At 43.6% G+C, this 11,230-nt stretch overlaps 1 protein-coding gene across 2 annotated transcripts; it reads left to right on the top strand.

The window, feature by feature from the left end:
• Positions 1–915: 915 nt before the first annotated feature.
• Positions 916–7,436, top strand: babam1 (BRISC and BRCA1 A complex member 1). 2 transcript variants are annotated; one of them, XM_072439188.1, is made up of 9 exons: positions 916–1,030; positions 1,950–2,418; positions 3,086–3,144; positions 3,228–3,348; positions 3,421–3,499; positions 4,351–4,375; positions 4,561–4,690; positions 4,793–4,879; positions 5,787–7,436. In XM_072439188.1, the coding sequence occupies exons 2-9, from the start codon at positions 1,966–1,968 to the stop codon at positions 5,985–5,987; spliced, it is 1,155 nt and encodes a 384-aa protein (XP_072295289.1). In that variant the 5' UTR covers positions 916–1,030; positions 1,950–1,965; the 3' UTR covers positions 5,988–7,436. The 2 variants fall into 2 exon arrangements, with proteins under 2 accessions (XP_072295289.1, XP_072295288.1); XM_072439187.1 differs by having other exon boundaries at positions 926–1,034; positions 1,956–2,418.
• Positions 7,437–11,230: the final 3,794 nt, after the last annotated feature.

Genomic DNA, 11,230 nt, shown 5'->3' with positions numbered 1-11,230 from the left:
ATAAATGCTGTGTATATTTATATTCTAAAAATACACCCACAATCAAGGCCTGTGACTGAAGTGTTGACACCTGAGTAAAAACACTTTCTATTCTATTATTTATAACTGTTGGAGCCGTTAAATACATTTATGCTCACACTATGTACAGAGATATTACACATATTATGCGTTTGAGATAGAAGTGTATGAAAAAAAGTGTTAGTTTTTAGTTATTTTGTGTGGCATACATTAAAAACAGCCTATGCCATGACATTTAGCTGACAATTACTCTTATATTCAAGCTTCTCACAACTTTGTAGCGTTTTAAGGATGTAAATATGTAAACTGTGTGGTGCATGTGTGAAACTTACCTCCAAACTTACCTCCATAGTAGATCTCAGTTCTCCTGCTTTGACAGAATGAGCTGAAGTCTCCCTTGTTTTACTTCCCAAGTGTTCCTGGTGCTGCAGACGCTCCACATGTTGGACAAACACAGCTTAATGCGATGAATGAAGTAAGTGGAAAGTCATCTCCACCCAGTCTCCCTGTGACTGTGTCCTTTCCTGTTTTGTCCACACTGACCTTCCATTTTATGAACACTCTCTCACTGGGACATGCCACTGCTCCACACACACATCCAGCAGTGTGTAATGCAGTTTAAAAATGCAGAGAATTTAAACAGTGTGTGTGTCATTATAACACACGCATCACCAGACTGGAAATAGTTATTTAATAGTTATTTAAGTTATTTTAAATGGTCGTTTTTTCGCTTTAAATGACCAAGTTTACATTTAATTTTCACACACACAATTTTAAAGCCATCACAAAATCTCTCGTTAACCAATAAAAAGTGGAAAAAGATCTGCGCTTTCGCTGCTTTGTTGACATAAACTACAGGACCCACAATGCAGCGCGGCGGTGCGTCCCCTCAAACAGGAAGTGCGGTGCGGAAGAAGAAGAAGTCCGAACAGATTCAAAACAAATGTGTTTCTCTTAAGATTTACTTCATTCTTTTTGCATTTCAACCGTTTTCCGTCATATCTGTTGTCAGGTTAGTCCTTTCTTACACTGTTTACAAATATTTATTACAGTTTTACTTTCAAATACGAGTGATATCTGAGGGAAATGAGAAGCTAACGCGGATGCTACGAATATTATAATAAATAATACACGTCTTTATGTTTTGGATGTTTTGCAGATGAGTTTACAAAAACGATGCAGATTGATGAAATCAACATTTAAATTACATTTTGCTAATGGTCAATAGTAACGTTAAATAAGTACAATCTGAATATTAGAAAGTTGTGTATTTATTAAAGCATTAAAATGTTATGTTTTCATTTACTTTCACCAGAAATTGCTCGACCTAAAGTATAAGTTTCCATTGTTCCAGTTCTCAGAGGAAACACAGTGACTTAACAATATATAATCTAACACTTGGTTGTACGAGCTGAGGTTGAAGAGAGATGTATAAAAATAGGTAATATCACAATGGTTGTTTTGGAGATTTGCTAATGTATAATCTAAAATGTCAAAAAGTCTATATACAAACTAATCCGAAAAGATGCAAAAAGCTGATTTAAAGTCAAACTTAAACAGTGTGAACTTGCTGTGAAATATTTAAAATAAAAGTATAGACTGATAATTCAGCACTTTGGGGGTTGATTTAAATCAGTTTTATGACACATTTGAACCTCAAGCACAGCATTTACAGACGTATATTATTTGTATTATCCTTATGCAGAGCTCAATGCCCATCACTTTATCCCTAGATTACATTTCCCATTAATTTTTTCCTCAGACTTTCCGGCCAAAATATATGATAATAAAAGTAGTATAAACGTTTGAAAAGCAGCTTTGTGGAATCCAAACACAACAAGACCATTTCATCTATTTTAAGGCTAACCGGCTGTTTGATTTTTTTAAGTTAAAATCCTGCCAAATATTTAATAATTTATCGGTTTATAAAGTTTCAGAATCAGACCCATGGAGACTCCGGAGCCTGGCCCGGCTGATGGCGAAGAGCGCATGGTGGAGCTGCGTCCCAGAACTCGCTCCAACCCCGAAGGGGCCGAGGACCGCCGCGGCAGCACGGGCAGCCTGGGCGGGAACAGCGGCGTCGGCGTCCCGCAGCCCGCCGTGGGGAGCCGCGTGGAGGGAGAGGGGGAGGCGTCCACCAGCGACAGCCCTCCTAGCGCCACCACCGCCTCCGTATCGGTCACCGTGGCCCAGACGGCACCCCCTGCTGCTGCTGCCGCCGCCGCCGCCACCACCGTGGCCGGCCCCAGCGCTGCCGCCGCGTCCATGTCCAGTGCGACCGCTGCCGTGGTCAAAGACAGACCCAAAGCCACGCCGGGTCAAGCCGCTCTGGGCACAAACGTCCCTCCTGCCGCCGACTACCAGCTCAGAGCGCCGCGGGTCAACTGTCCAGAGAAAGTGGTACGCGTTTCATCGAGAGGCAGGAGGAGCTTTAACGTCAGGATTAGTCACTTCATCTATACCGTATTTTCCACTATAAGTCGCACCTTTTTTCATAGTTTTGGCCGGGGTGCGGCACTTATATACTTTTACTCCGGAGCGACTTATATGTTGTATTATCGGTTATTTTCACACTTGCAACCGCATTTCATACTCCAGTGCAACTTATATATGTTTTTAGGTTCAGCGATACTGTGGTAAAACTCTCATCGTGAGCTCATCGCTGTGACGATCTGCTGTTTTGGTGATGTCGTCGTTCACTGTTTCTCAACGTTTCTTTGATGCGCACCATTTAGTGTGTTCCATCTACATTCGCTTCTCCTGTAAAAGTTAAAGTTCTCTTTATTGTCCCTCAAGAGGACATGATCCCCTCAAAACACATGAAACAAATCAAACAAAACAATGTACAGAAGATAAAAGAAAGCGAACTGAAGGCGTTAAGGCGTGTTCCTCCTGAGTGAGCGACAGGTGGATTCAACCAGTCAAAAGGAAGGGTGTTTCCCAAAGTCGGGTCCTCCAAAGTCAGATCAATTATCACAATATTTGACAAATTTTCCAATTCTTAGAGATTTTGAATACACGTCAAATGTTCTAAATGTCTAATTATGTAAGTTTTGTCTCCGTTTAGATCATCTGCTTGGATCTGTCTGAAGAAATGTCCCTGCCAAAGCTGGAGTCCTTTAATGGGTGAGTTCAGTGGCTTTTGAGGTCACTCAGAGAGGTCAGAGGTCAAATGGAGTGCTTCATTAAACCCTTTTGTTTCAATCCAGGTCTAAAACCAACGCACTGAACATTTCCCAGAAGATGATCGAGATGTTTGTCAGGACGAAGCACAAGATCGACAAACGGCACGAGTTCGCCCTGGTGGTGGTGAACGACGACGCCTTGTGGGTGAGTTCCGGTCGCCGGGCGTGGCTTCCCGTCGCTCTCTTCTGTTTGATAATGGTGCGTTTGTATCGACAGTTATCCGGCTTCACGTCCGACCCCAGAGAACTGTGCAGCTGTTTGTACGACCTGGACACCAACGTGTGCGAGGCCTTCAGTATCCTTCACCTGACCGCTACCACAAACTGATCTCAAGAGGGGTTTATACACGAGTCTGTCATCTTTTTATGTAGCAACCACATGTATGACAACACAAATCACTATTTAAAGTACAATTTTAATGATGGGCAAATACAGCTGTTTTTGAAGTACCATAATGTCCTCCACGAACGACAAAATTACCGTACCGAGTCGCACCTTTTTTCCATAGTTTTGGTCTTTGTACTTATATACTTATACTCCGGAGCAACTTATATGTGATAATATTTGTTATTTTCACACTTGCAACCGCATTTCATACTCCAGTGCGACTTAATTTTGTTCTTCTCTATTATGCATTTTTTGGCTGGTGCGACTTATACTGCGGAAAATACGGTATTTTATGTTCTTTCTAGCGTAAAAGCTGCTGATCCTGTAGTTTAGATCTGCACAAAACATGCTCTGAAAAACATGTAGTTCTTTATTAATCTTTTTGAGTTTTCAGTTTTTTGGCCTTTTTCAGTCTTTTTGTTAATGAACACTGAACAGAATCCTATCTTTAAAACTTAAATCACACATCTAATCGCAATATGTGTCAGAAATTTTCGGAGCAAAATTTGTGTTCAATTTGATCTCACGAGTTATAAAACAATAAAACCACAAAATACAAGTGAAATAAATAATACAATTCATCCCGATGAAGTCGTGAAGCGTGTCACGTGGAGCGGTGGTGTGTTAGAACGAGAGAAAGTGAAGGATGTTTGACTTTTGTTTCGTTATTCGTCTTGAATAATCGTCATGACGATGATGTTTCTTTGACAATAATCGTAAACACTAAACACTCAGTTCAGCCTTAACTTGTCGCTTCAGACCTCGAAGATCTGCTCAACGTTATGTGAGTCATGATTATAAAAGACAAACACTTTCACGTGTTTTAAGACCTGATAAACACTGACTCGTCTCGTAATTCTTCTTCTGCTTCTTGTGCTTGTGCTTCTTCTTCTGCTTCTTCTTTTGCTTCTTCTTGTGCTTGTGCTTCTTCCTCTTCTTCTTCTTCTTCTTCTTCTTCGCTCGTCGCAGTCGTCAGAAGATCGAGCTTCCGCTGACGGAGAACGTCCAGACGGTTCCTCCGGCGTACGTGGTCAGGACGGTGCTGATCTACAGCCGCCAGGCCGGCCCACTGCGGTTCAGCCCGTCCGAGGCCGTCAGTGTACGTGCGCCTCGTCCCGGCGGCGCCCCCTGGTGTCCGCCGTAAACTCGCGCCGCTTTTTACGAGGCCGAGAGTTGATTGGAGTCTTTTTTGCGTCCGTAGAAAATGCTCCAGTCGCCGTATTTCTTCTTCGACGTGGTTTATCTCCACAACGGTGCCGACGAGACGGCGGACGAGGCCGGCTGGAGGGTGAGTTTGACTGCGGTAACCGTGGTAACACGTTACATCATGTTTGATATTGTTTATTGGATTAGTTTATTGTTTGATTGGAGCCGTTTTCTCTAAAAAAAAATGCAGTGTCATAATTAGTGAATGAATCATCTTGCGTTATTGTGTGAAAATGGTAAACAACAACAAAAGATTATTTGTTATAAAAAACAATGATAAAAAATAAGTTGCTGATTTTGAGCGATTTATATTAATTGATTACTTAGACATACCGTATTTTCCGGACCATAAGTTTCACCTTTTTTCATAGTTTCATAGGTGCGACTTATACTCCAGAGCGACTTATATGTGATATTATCTGTTATTTTCACACTGACAACCACAAGAGGGCGCTCTAGGCTCTAAGCGACGCAGAAGAAGAATCTGCACTTCCTCTACCTCCGGAGTTTGTGGAGTTGTTTAGAAGTGACACAGAGGAAGAAGAATTCAATGGATTTAGTGATTTGGGGTAATACTGATGCTTTGGTAAACTTGTTAGCATGTTCTTTATGCTACAGTTATCTGAATAACTTAATATGTTACGTTAACATACCAGACACTTACCACAGTTCTGTCTGTGCGTCATGTAGCTAAAGGTGTTAGCGTTAGCATACGTACACCTATTCACCATGTTCTCTAATCTGTTATTATTTTAAATTGCATTTCAAGATTGAATGTCTGTTCTTGGTCTTGGATTTTATCAAATACATTTCCCCCAAACAATGCGACTTATATATGTTTTTTCTTCTCTATTATGCATTTATTTGGCTGGTGCGACTTATACTCCGGAAAATATGGTACTCATTTCGGGCTTGTATTACCATGTTACCTTGTATTCGTAATAGTTTGCGGTCCGTGGCCCATGGTCTCTCCTCTGGTGTTTTCGCAGGAGAACTACGCATCCTTCTGTAACCTGGACACCAAAGGCATGTGCTACCGCTACGAGGTGTCACTGTGCGGTCTGGCCATCGAGCTGCACAACTGCATGGCCAAGCTGCTGTCCCACCCACTGCAGAGGCCCTTCCAGAGCCACGCCTCCTACAGCCTCCTGGAGGGCGACGAGCCGCAGGACCCCGAGGCCGCCGTGTGACCGCATCTGACCGCTGACCACCAGAGGGCGTTTGTGTGGAGCCACAAGAGACAAGAGTGTGCGACGGAGGAAGCACTAGGACCAGTGCTTGTCCCTCACGATACGCGACACACTACCACTGATACGATAATATCACGATTTTGCGATACAGGCGGTAATCGATATATTGCTCATGATATTCTACGATGTATCACTGTTTCTTAACGAACCCGATACATTTTACCAACATTTGTCCTTGTGAAACCTCGACTTGCACAAACTCAAAAGGAAACACGCCCTTTTTTAATGATCAAAACAGTTAAAATTTCCTTTCTTTAAACGAGCGACAAAATTGTAGCGCGGCCGCAAAATGGTTCAGGAATTTGTACCAAAAATGCAGAGATATCGATACAGCAGCGGCCACAATATCGATACTGTATCACCAAATTTAGTGTCCCGATATTTCGATATTGTGGCACGCCTCTAGAAAACACGTTTTTTGGCGTTTACTTGTGTTTTTTAGGTTTGTTTATTTGTTCAGGTGCTTTTTTGCCCTCAATTAACATTTCTATTTCACCTTAAGGTTTCTTTTCTTTCTTTCGTCTGTTGATCCGAACCCAAACAAGTTCAATTCCTCCCGCGGCAACAGAATGTTCATAATATTTGTGTATAAAAAAGACCTTTAGAACAAATGTGATGTCGTTTTGTGCGTCTGTGAAAGCTTTGGATCTCGCGGACAGTTGTTGCACAGATGAATTCAAAGTTTAGTTTAGGACAATATTGTATTTTTTAACTGGTTATTGTTCAATTTCCTCAGTTTCCTTCTGCTTTCTGTGAATTACAAATGTTTTCACGCTTGTGTTATGACGGCGACGTGTAAAGGGCTGACTGAATATGCATGCAAAACAGTCAGATTGTACTGTACTTGAGAATTACATATATAATGGAAAAATAATATGACGTGTAAAGATGATCTGAAGGTGAAACTGAATATTTTAACTTGGGGGGGGGGGAAAACATGGGAAACCAGAAAATAAATGAGAAACTAACAAAATTATACAAATTTTGTGTCAATTTTGCAAAGTTAGTTAATTATTTTTCACAGTTTAACATCAAAACTTTATTTCTCAGTTCACGCTTTAGTTTATTCAGTGTCAGATGATGGACCGTCGTTTTATGGCCGTTACGTGTTTAAATTGAACCTTTCAGATGAGCCTGAATGTTCCAGTGAACTGCATTAAACATCTTGTTTTCTTGCATTTACTCAACTACAGGTGTTTTTTCTACTGAATAAAAATGAAATCTCACATTCTTAAAGTGAGCGTCGTTACCTCTCCACAGATCTGACCTGTAACTTGCCCTGGCGGCGTCACCTGCTCGTTTGCATGGCAATAAATCCTTTTAATGCCATATTTTTATGTAAAATTCATAAAAGCCTCTCTCGTCTTCTGTTTGTCTGTTTTATAGTTTTTCTTAATGTGATCTATGGACACTAATAAAATGTTTAATAAATAATGTACTTTTTATGACAAAAGCATTTATTCTCTTATTCTTACTTCTGCTTCTCTGTCAGCAGAGGGCAGCGCTCGTCCACTGGTCTGAAATACAACCGGTCAGCAAAGAATTCACTCCACCATTGAAGGGTTGGATTAGTTAAAATACTTAAATATGAATACTAAACATAAACACATTCAATATCAAGCTAGAGTTTAACCATGTTTGTTTGAAGGACAAAAATATGATTTGTCATTAACTTATTGCAAAACTTATGAAAAGTGAAAAAATCCTTTGCCTCCAGAGAAATGTCTCCTCTCCTGGTGATGCCTCCTGCTCGTCTCCATGGAGATGCATCGTTCAAATCCAAACTGTGGCACATTCAAGGCAAAACGGTAACTCATATTTCCACACACGTTAATCGCACGTTTAATATGACTCAAATAGAATCAGAAAGAGTCAAATGCTTTCTCCAAACTAAACTCTGCAGGAAACGGTGGATTTATGTGTAAAAAGACGGATTCATCTTCTCTCTTCTGCCTTTGTCCTGTGGAAATATGTATAATCTAAATGCAACAATTAGTTTTAATTAGAGCTGCAACAAACAACTGGAATAACTGACTAATCGACTTTTAAAATCCTTGTATATCGATCACTTAAACAGTCAAATAATCGTTTGCCCAGTCGACTAATTAAACACGGTCTCTGTTGGACTTGTAAAACGTTTGTTAGTTGCAGCTCTAGAAGTCGACCATCCACTGCTTTATTTGAACCTTTTTCCAGAGTTCAAAGTTCACTCTGTTTCCTCTTTATCTCAAACACGCGGCTGATCGTTTCACCTTCACTTCTCTTATCTTCATCTGTGTTTTTATCATTCTTTCTGACCATTAGACTTCCTGTTTTTGTCCCGATGACGTCGCCCCTGACGTCTCCCTGACTGAGCCTCACCCGTGGATGGACCGAGCCTTACCCGTCATAAATCTCTCATCGTTTCCGGAGAGGACGGGCCGTCTGCGGGACAAAGGGGCACAGGAAAAGTGTGGGGCACCCCTGAAAAGTGCCCCGAAACGAGATGGGCACGGGACAGGGAGGGAAGGAAAGAGAGGAGAAGGGAGAGTGTGAGACATGCACACAGGACAGAGAGGGAGAGAAGAGGGGAGGAAAGAGAGGGCCATGGGTGAGACAACATTCCAAACAGTGGTCATGTATTTAGTTTCACCATTTTCCTCTTTTTGAAATCTAAATTACAAACAATACAATGTTTTCCTTTGATTTTGGAAAAGTACCTGTTTTCTGAAGACCACCAAATGAATTCAGTTGTGAACAGTGTTTTCTGTGTTTACCTCCCAACACTGGTGTTTGAACAGATCTTTGTGCGTATTTGTTGTTTTAATTACATAAATGCATCATTCTAGTCATGTAATTGTACTGTGTCTCCTCAGACTGTCCCACATCTGACTTTGCTTCTTTAAACACACAAAAACACTTTTAAACACACAAAACACTGCATCACCAGCTCTTTTCAATGATTCAAATATCTGGCATCAAATACAATACATACACTACATGTTTTTATCGCTAAAACAAATCAAAGGTAACCACAGTTCTACGAATCCAGATGACGATCAGAACCATTCCCTTAGAGATGAAGCGGCGCGCATGTTCTCACAGCGAGCAGGGTCACCTCTCCACAGATCTTATTATGTTGAGTACGTGACTTTCCCCGTTAAGTTTGGAGCTATAACGTGACCTGTGACTTGTGTTGAACCTCCAGAAAAGTTACATGATGCAGCTTTAAGTACAAACTGTCAGTACTTTGGAAGAGGGAGTGAGGGAGGGGTTTGTTATTTCTTCTCCTGTAAAGAATGACAGGTCTCCATTGTTTGCATTTCTTCACTCCTCCTTTCCTCTGTCCCGGGCACAGGAAACAAGGCCATGTTTTAACCTGTTTGTCTCCTTTTTGCGCCAAACTGTTCACATTGTTTACACATGCAGGAAGTATAATACAGAGTCAGTCAGGGCTATATTTAATGCAGCTTTTACAGTCCACAATCCTCCCATTTGTTTTGTCTGTATTGGAGACTCGTCATGGAAAGTTACTGAAAGTGTTGCTTTAGGACAGATTGTTCATGTTCTGATTGACAGAGGAACATTTGTAAAAACTGGGGTAAAAGTAAAAATGTGTCTCTTATTTTGCTCCTTCATTTTATTCCTAATATAGTCCTTATTTTAGCCTATTTTAGATTATGTTTTGTGCATTTTGTCCCTGTTGTACTTAGCTAATCACACATACTTTGTAATAATGGGTTTATTGATTGTTTAGTGTAGATTTAGGTAAAAAATGTCCATTAAAGTTGATATTTTACAAATCCATTAGGCCCCGTCCCGTCATACTCGTCACACGTTTTCATTGAATTCAGCATCTACTGCTGTTCAGATCTCTCTCTGGGGGTTATGACTGATAAAACATTATTTTTGTTGTTGTTGTTGTTGTTGTTGTCGTCAAAGTCCCTTCATGTGCCACGTTCAACATTTGTCCCTCTTTTTCTACAGTTGCTTCTGTGTTTGAGGATTACTGCTCTTTATCTGTGTCTCTGGCTCTGTGACGTCTGTGGTTGGTGTTTGGACTGTGCCCAATGGGAATGCCCTGGGGCAGGCTGGTTTCCATCAATCTGCCCCAGGACAGCTATGGCTTCTTGTGTGTGACGAGGCAGGACAAGGATGAGGCTGGACGAGGAGGCTGGGGAGGAGGAGGCTGGAGGAGGAGGCTGGAGGAGGAGGCTAGAGGAGGAGGCTGGAGGAGGAGGCTGGAGGGGGAGGCTGGGGAGGAGGAGGCTGGAGGAGGAGGCTGGAGGAGGAGGCTAGAGGAGGAGGCTGGAGGGGGAGGCTGGAGGAGGAGGCTAGAGGAGGAGGCTGGAGGAGGAGGCTGGACGAGGAGGCTGGGGAGGAGGAGGCTGGAGGAGGAGGCTGGAGGAGGAGGCTAGAGGAGGAGGCTGGAGGAGGAGGCTGGAGGAGGAGGCTGGAGGGGGAGTCTGGAGGAGGAGCCCGGATGAGGAGGCTGGAGGAGGAGACTGGAGGAGGAGGCTGGAGGAGGAGGCTAGAGGAGGAGGCTGGAGGGGGAGGCTGGGGAGGAGGAGGCTGGAGGAGGAGGCTGGAGGAGGAGGCTAGAGGAGGAGGCTGGAGGAGGAGGCTGGAGGGGGAGGCTGGAGGAGGAGGCTAGAGGAGGAGGCTGGAGGAGGAGGCTGGACGAGGAGGCTGGGGAGGAGGAGGCTGGAGGAGGAGGCTAGAGGAGGAGGCTGGAGGAGGAGGCTGGAGGAGGAGGCTGGAGGGGGAGTCTGGAGGAGGAGCCCGGATGAGGAGGCTGGAGGAGGAGACTGGAGGAGGAGGCTGGAGGAGAAGGCTCGAGGAGGAGGCTGGAGGAGGAGGCTGGAGGAGGAGGCTGGAGGGGGAGTCTGGAGGAGGAGGAGACTTAGAGGAGGAGGCTCGAGGAGGAGGCTGGATGAGGAGGCTGGAGGAGGAGACTGGAGGAGGAGGCTAGTGGAGGAGGAGGCTAGAGGAGGAGGCTGGAGGAGGAGGCTAGAGGAGGAGGCTCGAGGAGGAGGCTGGAGGGGAGTCTTGAGGAGGAGGCCGGATGAGGAGGCCGGAGGAGGAGACTGGAGGAGGAGGAGGAGGCTGGAGGAGGAGGAGGCTGGAGGAGGAGGAGGCTAGAGGAGGAGGAGGCTGGAGGAGGAGGAGGCTGGAGGAGGAGGAGGCTAGAGGAGGAGGAGGCT

This window comes from Eucyclogobius newberryi, unplaced genomic scaffold (genome assembly GCF_026437365.1).
Source record: "Eucyclogobius newberryi isolate DKJ021-1_F unplaced genomic scaffold, fEucNew1.0.hap1 SCAF_9, whole genome shotgun sequence".
Taxonomy (NCBI): Eukaryota; Metazoa; Chordata; class Actinopteri; order Gobiiformes; family Gobiidae; genus Eucyclogobius; species Eucyclogobius newberryi.
This window is presented reverse-complemented; position numbering and strand designations above follow the sequence as displayed.

Coding starts and splice junctions, on each gene's coding strand:
- babam1 (XM_072439188.1), top strand. CDS start 1,966: ATGGAGACTCCGGAGCCTGGCCCGGCTGATGGCGAAGAGCGCATGGTG. Junction 3,145..3,227: donor AAGCTGGAGTCCTTTAATGG/GTGAGTTCAGTG, acceptor GTTTCAATCCAG/GTCTAAAACCAACGCACTGA. Junction 4,880..5,786: donor CGGACGAGGCCGGCTGGAGG/GTGAGTTTGACT, acceptor GTGTTTTCGCAG/GAGAACTACGCATCCTTCTG.